This window comes from Chiloscyllium plagiosum, unplaced genomic scaffold (assembly GCF_037043375.1).
Source record: "Chiloscyllium plagiosum isolate Xiang-an unplaced genomic scaffold, Cpla_swu_hap1 HiC_scaffold_33, whole genome shotgun sequence".
NCBI classification, from domain to species: domain Eukaryota; kingdom Metazoa; phylum Chordata; class Chondrichthyes; order Orectolobiformes; family Hemiscylliidae; genus Chiloscyllium; species Chiloscyllium plagiosum.
The window spans coordinates 14,510,853-14,522,556 of record NW_028270171.1 but is presented as its reverse complement, the minus strand read 5'-3'; the positions used below and the strand labels follow the sequence as shown (position 1 = coordinate 14,522,556).

At 46.6% G+C, this 11,704-nt stretch overlaps 1 protein-coding gene across 1 annotated transcript in view; it reads left to right on the top strand.

Annotated features, from left to right (window-relative positions):
* Positions 1 to 254: 254 nt before the first annotated feature.
* The window catches only part of ncf4 (neutrophil cytosolic factor 4), an 86,951-nt gene continuing 75,501 nt past the window's right edge, over positions 255 to 11,704 (top strand). Inside the window, exons 1-3 of the mRNA XM_043679769.2 lie at positions 255 to 433; positions 586 to 670; positions 4,752 to 4,896. Coding sequence (XP_043535704.1) covers positions 408 to 433; positions 586 to 670; positions 4,752 to 4,896 — 256 coding nt within the window. The 5' untranslated portion in view covers positions 255 to 407. The remainder of the gene's footprint in view (positions 434 to 585; positions 671 to 4,751; positions 4,897 to 11,704) is intronic.

The following is an 11,704-nucleotide window of genomic DNA, read 5'->3' as shown; positions in this document are numbered from 1 at the left end:
CATGTTCCGTGCCGTAGCTGCAGAAACTCCATCCTGCAATTTCTAGGCTCCTTTAGATGTGTTGATAAGCAGCTCAGAAAAACCAGACCAGCCAGTCTGAAAGAAATGACGTGATGGCCACATTAGAAGAAAAAAAACCGGTTTTGGACTTTTTGTTTTGCAGCTGATAAAAGAGCAACTTTCTTTCTGAATGATTGCATTCAGTGCATGTTTATATATAGAGAGGCTAACTCTTTTCCCAAACACAGAGTACTCTACAGCAGCTCATTTTGCTAGTCACACTTCCTCAAATTTGGTTTCAGATTCACATAAAAGGCCCTACCCGCGATATTTGCGAACAGATTTAATTAATCATTTGCTCTCTCCTTTATTTTACTGGCTCTGCTAGGGCGACACCAATTGCAGAGATGCAACGACAACTGAGGGAGAAGAGGTGAGGATCAGGCACAATTACATGCACTCTATTCCCCTGCTGGGGGACACAGCAGGAGGAGGGTGGTTGGGAAGTGATTCCCAGGGAACTAGGGAGGGAGGGCAGAGTGGGGGCCTGTGAGCAGAGGATAAGATGTTTCTTACTCGTTTCAGTGATTACGATCAGCTTCCAGACGACGTGCCGATATCTGCCCACATTGCTGATGCAGAACATAGCAAAGGATTCAGCAGCCACATTGTGAGTATCCTACCTCTTTAAGGATCCTCGGAGGCAGTTCAGGGGAAGGTTTGCCAGACTTGTGCCCGGAATGGATTAATGAGGAGAGTTTGGGGCAAGCTAGGTTTGCGTCTGCTTGAGTTTTAAAAAAAAAATAAAAGGAGACTCTTTCGAAACATATAAAAATAAGAGTCAGCATAGTGCTGCTCTCTCATTCAAGAGAGGACTGGTGATGAGTTTAACCTGAGGGTGACCATGCCTCAGGTAAGGGGTGAGGTTGAGAAGGTGGGACCTTCATGTTGATCTCAGCCAATACAGGAATGATGTGGAGGAGCCGGTGTTGGACTGGGATGGGCAAAATTAAAAATCACACAACATCAGGTTATAGTCCGACAGGTTTATTTGGAAGCACTAGCTTTCGGAGCGCTGCTCCTTTATCGGGTGGTTGTGACGCTCCGAAAGCTAGTGCTTTCAAATTAACCTGTTGGACTATAACCTGGTGTTGTGTGATTTTTAACTTTGTCCAACACAGCAAGTAAAGCTACATCACTCTGCACCACAAACCTGCTCCCCAGCCAACTGAGCTAGCTGGCAGGAGCAGATGCTGGAGAGTCAGAGCCGAAAAGTGTGGCACAGCAGGTCAGGAAATGAGTTAGCCTCTCTCTAAATAAACATGCACTAAGTACAGTCATTCAGAAAGAAAATCACTCTTTAATCAGCTGCAAAACAGCCCAAAACCAGGTTTTTCTGTCTTGTGATCCAAGGAACAGGAGAGTTGACATTTCAGACATAAGCTCTTCATCAGGAATGTTGGGGGGGGGAGGGTGGGGCGGGTGGGGTGGTGGTGGGGATGGTGGGGATGAAGGGGGCAGAGAGATAAATAGGGGTTGGAGGGAGGGTGGGGCTGGGGAACGTAGTTGGGAAGGTAACAGGTAGATGCAGGTGGGGATGAAGGCGATAGGTCAGAGGTGAGGGTGGAGGGGATAGGTGGGAAGGAAGATGGACAGGTAGGACAGTTCAAGAAGGCAGATGGAGGGTTGCATTTGGGATGAGGTCGGGGGAGGGGAGATTTGGAAACACATGCAGATTGAAACAGCAGGGATCCTGAGGTGGGGGGGAGGCGGGGGGGAGGTGTGTAGCAGTTTAGATGTGGTCAGACTGTTTCTACAGTGGGAGAATCTAGAATGAAGGGGCGCTACATAAACGTAGAGGGTCACACTTTTTAGACGGGGAAGGTGAGAAGACATTTTCTTTTTTCTTCCAGTCACACGTCGCCAGGACTCTTTCCTCACAGGTGACAGAAGCAGAATCCATGACTGGGTTTTGTAAGGCAGGGGTGGATAGAGAGGAGGCAGGAAATGTAGATTTGTGGGGACAATCAAATCAGCCATGACGTTCTTAAAGGGCGGAATGGGGTCGAGGGGCTGAATAGCTGAGTAGTGCCCCATCTTCGTATGCCCTTACCTCAGGTGTGTGCTGGGGGAGCCATATGTGCTCATAACAGGTGCACAGCAAGATCCTAGCCAATCCCTGTATATTCTCTCTTCACTCTTAACATTCACCTGTACCTGTGTTTTTGTTTTTGCTGCTGTTTGCCTATTATTTACTATCTATGCTACTTAACTCTGTGATCTCGGTAAAAACAAGGACTGCAGATGCTGGAAACCAGATTCTAGATCAGAGTGGTGCTGGAAAAGCACAGCAGGTCAGGTAGCATCCAAGGAGCAGGAAAATCGACATTTTGGGCAAAAGCCCTTCATCAGGAATAGAGCCTCTGTGATCTGCCTGTATTACTCACAAGACAAAGCTTTTCACTGTGCCTCGGTACACGTGACAATAAATTCAATTTAATTCAATTCTCAGCGAGTGTTGATTAAGGGAGGCAAGTTGTTGGCACGGGAGACTTGGTCTCCCGCTCATCTCTCACCAGCGTAAAATAAACACAGAGTGTTCCAAGCAGCGTCTCAGGTAGGTGTGGTAGGGGAGGGAGGCAGAGGGAATGTTTCTCGTGCCAAAATCTGACTCGACTTGAAGACACAATATGTTAACTGTCTCTGTTGGCAAGGTCTGGTGCTGCATGTAGTACCATGTCGCTAGGAGCCAACCACTCTGCTATTGTTTTAGATCCACATGCAGGCCAGAACTGAGTAAGGGCAGTAGATTTCTTCCCGAAACGACAATGGGTTGTGCACAGGACAGGGCAAGTCAGTGATCTTTTGGGATATAATGTAGATATGTGTAGGGTTATCACACTTTGGTAGGAGAAGCAGAGAGGTATTTCTTAAGTGGTGGGAGATTAGAAAGTGTGGATGTGCAAAGGCACCTGCTTGTCCTTGTTTATTAAAAACTGTAATAATTACGCAGGGGCTAGTATCCTGTCACCCTTTATTAACACATGGAGAGTCCTTGACACTGATCCAGCTCCCTCAGAGCCAGCTCTCAGAGTGACTCTCTGACACTCCTGTTAATATCTGTCAGCAAAGGCTTGCTGATTGGACCAGGTTTAGAGCCCCAATCAGGGAACTCAGATTCTATGCGGTCCACTTGGCTGACCTTGTTACAATCACTCCATCCCTCCCACTCTGGGTCCGAGGATATGGGCTGGTTCTTCTTTTGTGGAGCTCCTCCTGGGGTGTTTTAGCACAGGGTCAGGTTCCTCTAACTCTGCCTCAGATCCAGGAGATGTGTAACACAGTCCCTAGCCTCTTGTCCCTGCAGCATCTTGGAAGAAATTCAGTCTCTTCTTCAGGCGGCAAAGGCATCGAGGCAGCAACATCCACCGGTGTCCATCTCGATTCCGAGGTCTCTTCAACCCCTGGAGAGGGAGAGCCCACAGGTTTCTTAAAAGTCGGAAAGGCTGTTGAGGAGCCGCATACAATTCCTGCCCTGTTTGTGAGTTTGCAGCTTTCTGATGGTCCACGTGCTTGTTCAGGATTGTCATGCCCACCCGAACATTATACATCACTGCACCTGACCTCGTGTCGAACCTGCCTCTTACCCATACGGGGCCACTTTCAAACTTCATTCCCTGAAATAAACTCTCTCTCTCGCTTAGTGGAGTCTTGTGCCTGGCATTGGCATTCCTGATGCTGTTTCACCCTCACCTCCCAGGTTCGGGAAGGTCAGATTTAACCTGTTATACAGTCTACTCCCCATCAACAACTCTGGTGGAGCTATCCCTGTAGATGTGTGAGGGATGGTCCTGTAATCAAACAGGAACCAGGACAGTTCCGTATCTAGTGAAGCTGTAGGCTGTTTCTTTAAGACTGCTCCTTCTGCCTGATCACTGATGATGGATAGTATGGAATTGTCTGTATAAGTCAAAAACCATTTGACTTTTGGAAATTCCCTTCTGGTAAATGGTGGCATGTGATCTTTGACTAACATTTTTGATGGTGAATCTTCCCTTCCTTCTGACCTTGCCTTGACCTTCATGTGTGTTCCAATTGTTTTTCCCAACTTTCTTATAAATCCATCTCTTTCCTGTCCCTCTTTTCTAAAGATGAGTCATAGCGGACTTGAGATGTTGTTCCTGATCCCCTCTCCACAGGTGGTGCCAGACATTGTTGAGCTTTTTCCAGCATTTTCTGTCATTTCAGATCGAGAGAAATCTGTCGGAGTTTGCTTTTGTTGCAATCAGTGCCCTGACTTTGGCTCGAAGGGCCCCAAATGCAGAGCAGGGGATGGTGATCATGTTGCTCAATTAGTAATCCTGAGAGTCAGTCTTGGGTTCAAATCCCAACATAGAATTTGATTTAAATTAATAACTCTTGAGCCAGTCTCAGTTACGGGAGCATAATTATTAGCGATTACTGTCAAATCCTTCTATTTCATTAATACCTTTAAAGGAAGGAAATCTGCTGTCTTTCCTTGGTCTGCCCCACATATGACTTCACAGGGAAGAGTTGTTAATGGCTGACTCTGAAATAGTGCTGCGAGCTGCTTTTTTCAAGGGGCAATTAGGGTAACAAATGCTGCCTTTGCCACCTCCAGTGAGAGAATTGAACAAAACATTGCCCTGGGATGTCTGTGCCCAGGAGTTCCGTTTCTGAGCAAGGTCACATATTCCTTTCATCAAAATTGTCCTGTGTTCTTCCTGCAGGTCTACACAATTCAGGTGAAGCAGAAAGGTGGAGGCAAATATTTCATATTCCGACGCTATAAGCAGTTTCATACCCTTCAGGCTAAACTACAGGAGAAATTCAGTCTGGACAACAGCCACATCTGTGACTTGCCTCCGCTACCAGGTAAGGTGACACTTAGCGATGCACTGTCCTGTCGAGGGGAAAATCTCGCTCAGTTCTGCACATGATGAACACGATGTGGAGAAGGTGCCAACGGATTGGGGGAGATTGCCTCAGGAACTATTCCCACCATTACCAATCCCATCCAAGTTAATGGTTCATCAAATGGTTGCTTGTGGGATCGCATTCATCTACATAGCAATGGCCACTGTGCTCAGAGGTCACTTACTGTGTTTGTGAACAGGGATAGGGTATCTCTGAAAGATGTGATAAGTTCTTCTCTCAATGCCAATCCTCTCCCACAATGCATTTCTCCCCGTAATGGGAAGGATGATGGCTGCCACCGTCAGCTCAAGTTACCCACAAGTAGGAATGTTAAATCTTACAGCCCTTGTTTGAGGTGCACAATTGTTGGAGAAGGAGCAGAAAAATGGGCGAAACAGGACAATTGAGTCAATGGGCTGAGGAGTGGCAGATAGAGTTAAATTTGGATATTTGAGAATTATTGCGTTTTATTAATGCAAACAAGGACAGGACTTATACGGTTAATGTCAAGATTAGAGTGGTGCTGGAAGAGCACAGCAGGTCAGGCAGCATCCGAGGAACAGGAAAATCGATGTTTCGGGCAAAAGCCCTTCATCAGGCCCGAAACGTTGCCTGACCTGCTGTGCTTTTCCAGCACCACTCTAATCTTGACTCTAATCGCCAGCATCTGCAGTACCCACTTCCACCTTATACAGTTAATGTTAGGGCCCAGTAGTGTAGTAGAAAAGGGAGAACTGGGGGCTCAGGTACTTAATTCTTTGAAATTTGTGTCTTTGAAACTTGGGAGGCCTTCACGGTTGTGGGGCGGATGGAGAGAAGCTCTGTGGGAAGAACCAAAACTAAGGGCCATAAGTCCAGAATAGTCGCTAGGAAATCCAAGAAACCATTGAAGAGTTATTTCAGGAGGATGGTTGGACAGCGTAACTCCCTCTCACCTGCAGCAGCTGAAGGAAAGTGTAAAGGAGCAATGAAAGGAAACTAGACGAAGCAGAAAGAGATCTGAGAAGCTAAGATGAATTAGGGTGGGCGGAGGACCGTGTGGAACAGCACAGGGCAGCTTTATCTGAATGGCCTAAATATTCTGCTGTAAATTCCATACAATAAAGACAACCTCATAGAGTCATACTGCACGGAAACAGACCCTTCGGTCCAACCAGTCCATGCTGACCATAATCCCAAACTAAACTAGTCCCACCTGCCTGCACTTGACCCATATTCCACCAAACCTTTCTAATTATGAACTTACCTAAATGTCTTTTAAACATTGTAACTGTACCCACTTCCATCACTTTCTCTGGTTGTTCATTCCACACACAAACCACTCTCGCCGTAAAAATGTTGTCCCCTCGTTCTTTTTAAATTTTTCTCCTCTCACCTTAAAACTATGCCCCCTATTTTGAAACCTCCATCCCCAGGGAAACGACACCTGCCATTTACCTTATCCATGCCCCTCATGATTTTATAAACCTCAATAAGGTCACCTGTCAATCTCCTATGCTCCAGTGACATAGGTCCCAGCCTGTCCAGTCTATTTTTAGACCTCAAACCCTCCACTCCTGGCAAATCTTTTCTGAACCCTCTCCAGTTTAATAATATACTACGATAGCAGAACTGGGCACTACTCCAGAAGAGGTCTTAACAATCTTCTGTACAACCACAACACAACGTCCCAATTCCTATACTCAGAAGTCTGAATGATGAAGGGAAGTGTGCTAAACACCTTCTTGTGTCTACTTGAGACACAAATTTCAAAGAATTATGTACCTGAGCCCCCAGTTCTCCCTTTTCTACTACACTACTGGGGCCCCAACATTAACTGTATAAGGTGGAAGTGGGTACTGCAGATGCTGGCGATTAGAGTCAAGATTAGAGTGGTGCTGGAAAAGCACAGCAGGTCAGGCAACGTTTCGGGCCTGATGAAGGGCTTTTGCCCGAAACACCGATTTTCCTGCTCCTCAGATGCTGCCTGACCTGCTGTGCTTTTCCAGCACCACTCTAATCTTGACATTAACCGTATAAGTCCTGTCCTTGTTTGCATTACTAAAATGCAATAACTCTCAAATATCCAAATTTAACTCCATCTGCCACTCCTCAGCCCATTGACTCAATTGATCAAGAACTCTCTGTAACCTTAGATAACACTCTTCACCATCCACTATATATTAGATTTGATTCGATTCCCCACAGTGTGGAAACAGGCCCTTCGGCCCAACATGTCCACAACAACCCTCCGAAGAGTAGCCCACCCAGTCTCATTTTCCTCTGAATGATGCACCTAACATATATATGGGCAATTTAGATTAGATTACTTTACAGTGTGGAAATAGGCCCTTCGGCCCAACAAGTCCACACTGACCCGCCGAAGCGTAACCCACCCATACCCCTACATTTACCCCTTTACCTAACACTACAGGCAATTTAGCACAGCCAATTCATCTGACCTGCACATCTTTGGACTGTGGGAGGAAACCGGAGCACCCGGAGGAAACCCACGCAGACACAGAGAGAATGTGCAAACTCCACACAGATAGTCACCAAGGCTGGAATTGAACCTGGGACCCTGGTGCTATGAGGCAGCAGTGCTAACTGCTGAGCCACCGTGCCGCCCTATAAATAAAATATATATATGTATATCTGAGTGATCAGAGATTAAATATAAAGTATTAATTTTCATTGATCTATTCACAAAATCTGTATGTTAAATAATAGAAAGTATTAATTCAGAAGGGTTTTCAATTGGGACAAGAAAACTATCTGGATTCCATTATCAAACAAGGGCACAATCATTTCTGCTGCTTATTCCTCCAGCTCCATTTACTCGTGTTGTTCTGTGCAGCAGCTTTGACTGAACACCAGTGGCAAATCGTGACACAAAATGTTAACTCTGTTTCTCTCGCCACAAGATGTTGCGAGACCTGCTGAGTTTCTCTGGCACTTCTTTGTTTCATATTGCGGGCAGGCCCCACCCCGATATTTTGTTTTTACTAGAACAAATTGCTGTTTCAAAATAATACAAAACCACAGAGGGTGGACGCCCTACATGTAATATTGCAGTAGTAATTAATGACACACTGCTGCTAGCTATTTGTAACAGCTTTACTCATGCATTGTGCTCAACTGGAAACCATTCAACTATGATGTTTTGGGGAAGTCTATTGTTTAGAGTCATACAACAAAAAAACAGACCCTTTAGTCCGACCAGTCCATGCCAACCATAATCCCCAAACTAAACTGGTCCCACTAACCTCCCCTGGCCCATATCCCTCCAAACATATCTTATTCATAAACTTATCCAACAGTCTTTCAAATGTTGTATCTATGCCCACATCCACCACTTCCTCAGGAAGTTCATTCCACATGCAACCTGCCCTCTGTGTAAAAGAATTGTCCCTCATGTCTTTTTAAAATCTTTCCCCTCTCACCCTAATAATGCACCCTCTAGTTTTGAGCTCTACCATCCTAGGGCAAAGATTCTTGCTATTCACCTTATCTATACCCATCATGATTTTATAAACCTCTATCACGTCACCCCTCAAACTCACATGCTCCAGTGAAAAATGTTTGAGGAGAAAGTGAGGTCTGCAGATGCTGGAGATCAGAGCTGAAAATGTGTTGCTGGAAAAGACCACTCCCTCCGTGACTCCCTCGTCAGATCCACACCCCCCACCAACCCAACCTCCACTCCCGGCACCTTCCCCTGCAACCGCAGGAGGTGCAAGACTTGCGCCCACACCTCCCCCTCACCTCCCTCCAAGGCCCCAAAGGAAACTTCCATATCCGCCACAGATTCACCTGCACCTCCACACACATCATCTATTGCATCCTCTGCACCTGATGTGGCCTCCTCTATATTGGGGAGACAGGCCGCCTACTTGCGGAACGTTTCAGAGAACACCTCTGGGACACCCGGACCAACCAACCCAACCACCCTGTGGCTCAACATTTCAACTCCCCCTCCCACTCCACCAAGGATATGCAGGTCTTTGGACTCCTCCATCGCCAGACCACAACAACACGACGGTTGGAGGAAGAGCGCCACATCTTCCGCCTAGGAACCCTCCAACCACAAGGGATGAACTTGTTTCCTCATTTCACCAGTTTCCTCATTTCCCCTCCCCCCACCTTGTCTCAGTCAAATCCATCGAATTCAGCACCGCCTTCCTAACCTGCAATCTTCTTCCTGACTCTCCGCCCCCACCCCAGTCTGACCTATCACCCTCACCTTGACGCCCCTCCCCCAAGTCCCTCCTCCCTACCTTTTATCTTAGCCTGCTGGACAAACTTTCCTCATTCCTGAAGAAGGGCTTATGCCCGAAACGTCGATTCTCCTGTTCCCTGGATGCTGCCTGACCTGCTGCGCTTTTCCAGCAACACATTTTCACCAGTGAAAAATGTCTCAGCCTATCCAGCCTCTCCTTGTAGCTCTCACCTTCCATTCCTGGCAACATACTGATAAATCTTTTCTGAACCCTCTCCAGCTGAACAATACCCGTCCTATGTAAAAACAATGACTGCAGATGCTGGAAACCAGATTCTGGATTAGAGTGGTGCTGGAAAAGCACAGCAGTTCAGGCAGCATCCGAGGAGCAGGAAAATCGACATTTCGGGCAAAAGCCCTTCATCAGGAATACAGGCAGAGAGCCTGAAGGGTGGCACTCTGCCTGTATTCCTGATGAAGGGCTTTTGCCCGAAACGTCGATTTTCCTGCTCCTCAAATACCCACCCTACAACAGGGCAACTAGAACTGCACACATTACTCCAGAAGAGGCCTCACCAATGTCCAGTATAATCTCAACATCATGTCCCAACTCCTCTACTCAAAGGTCTAAGCAATGAAGGCAAGTGTGCTAAACACCTTCTTAACCACCCTGTCTACATGTGACACACACTTCAAAGAATTATATACCTGAACCCCTTGGTCTCCCTATTCTACAACACTACCATGGCCCTATTTTTATTGTATAATCCTGCTCTTGTTTGCTTGACCAAAATCCTTGGATTTAGCTAAAGGTCACAGTTCATACCCTGTTTCACCCCAACTTTCTGCTCCTCCTCCAGCAATCTTATGTCTCAAACAAATGTAAGATTTAATGTTCCTACCAGCGGGTAACTTGAGCTGAGTTTCATAGTTATCATCCTTCCTACAACTGGGTAATCCCAGGAAAACCTATCGCATGTTCCCAGAAATACATTGTGGGAGAGGATTGCAATTAATTCAGGATGCCATTGCATATACCCTAACCCTGTTCCACAAACTCAATAATTGACTTATGAGCACGGTGACCATTGCTACATGGGTAAGCAACATCCCACAAGCAGGAATTTGATGAACCTACAGTAAGACACAGGCCCTTTGGCCCAATAAGTCCACAACCCTCCGAAGAGTATCCCACCCAACCCCATTCCTCTACACTTACCCCTGACTAATGCACCTAACCTAAACATCCCTGAACACTATGGGCAATTTGGCATGGCCAATTCACCCTAACCTACACATCTTTGGACTGTTGGAGGAAGCCAGAGCACCCAAAGGAAACCCACGCAGACATGGGGAGAACGTGCAAGCTCCACACAGACAGTCACCTGAGGCTGGGATTAAACCTGGATGCCTGGCGCTGTGAGGCAGCAGTGCTAACCACTGGGACACCGTGCCATCCTTAAATGATCAATGTATTCTGGTTTGGATGGGCTTGCTTGTGGATGGAATGTTGACCTGGGCAGCTGCATTACGCTTGGCTCATGTGCCACACCATTAGCACTGCTGCCTCACAGCACCAGGGTCCCAGGTTCGATTTCAGCCTCGGGCGACTGCCTGTGTGGAGTTTGCACATTTTCCCCGTATCTGCATGGGATTTCTCCGGTTTCCTCCCACAGTCCAAAGATGTGCAGGTCAGGTGAATTGGTCATGTTAAATTGCCCTTAGTGTTAGATGCATTAGTCAGAGGGAAATGGGACTGGATGGGTTACTCTTCAGAGGGTCGGTGTGGACTTGTTGGGCCGAAGGGCCTGTTTCCATACTGTAGGCAATCTAAAAAAAACGTGGGGATTATTCCCATTCAGCGGAACGGGCAATAAGTCTTGTTGGGGCAGGATTTAACTCAATTGAAAACCCATTCACTGAGTTAAAGTTGGACCCTGATACCTGAATGATGGTGAGTTCAAGGCTGCACTGCTGGGTCAACATTAGTGTTATGTGTGAGGCTGTTTGGTGTCATAGAAATGTCCCTGCCTCTGGACTAGAAGTCCCACTTGTCCTGGAAACACCTGAAAGGTTATTTTTAAAAAGACATTGTTTTTCTAAGCTTTCTGTCCAATGTGTAGGAATACAAATGCGTATTGATTTTTAAAAAAAATGTCCACTGGATGTGGGTGTCACTATCTAACATTCAATGCCCATCCCTACTTGCTCAGAGAGCTGTTAAGAGTCAACCACGTTGCTGTCTCGAGTCACAAAGCGGCCAGGCCGGGGTAAGACGGCAGATTTCCTTGCTTGAGGTGGATTACTGAACCAGACGGGTTCCTCCAATTCGGCAGAAGTGAGGACTGCAGATGCTGGAGATTAGAGTCAAGATTAGAGTGGTGCTGGAAAAGCACAGCAGGTCCGGCAGCACCCGAGGAACAGGAAAATTGACATTTCGGGCAAAAGCCCTTCATCAGGAAGGAGAATCATCAGGAATCAGGGTTTCTCCAATTGTCAATGGTCACCATAAAATTTAGTGCAAACTGTTGATGTGTATCAATCATCAACTGCACACAGAAATGTGGG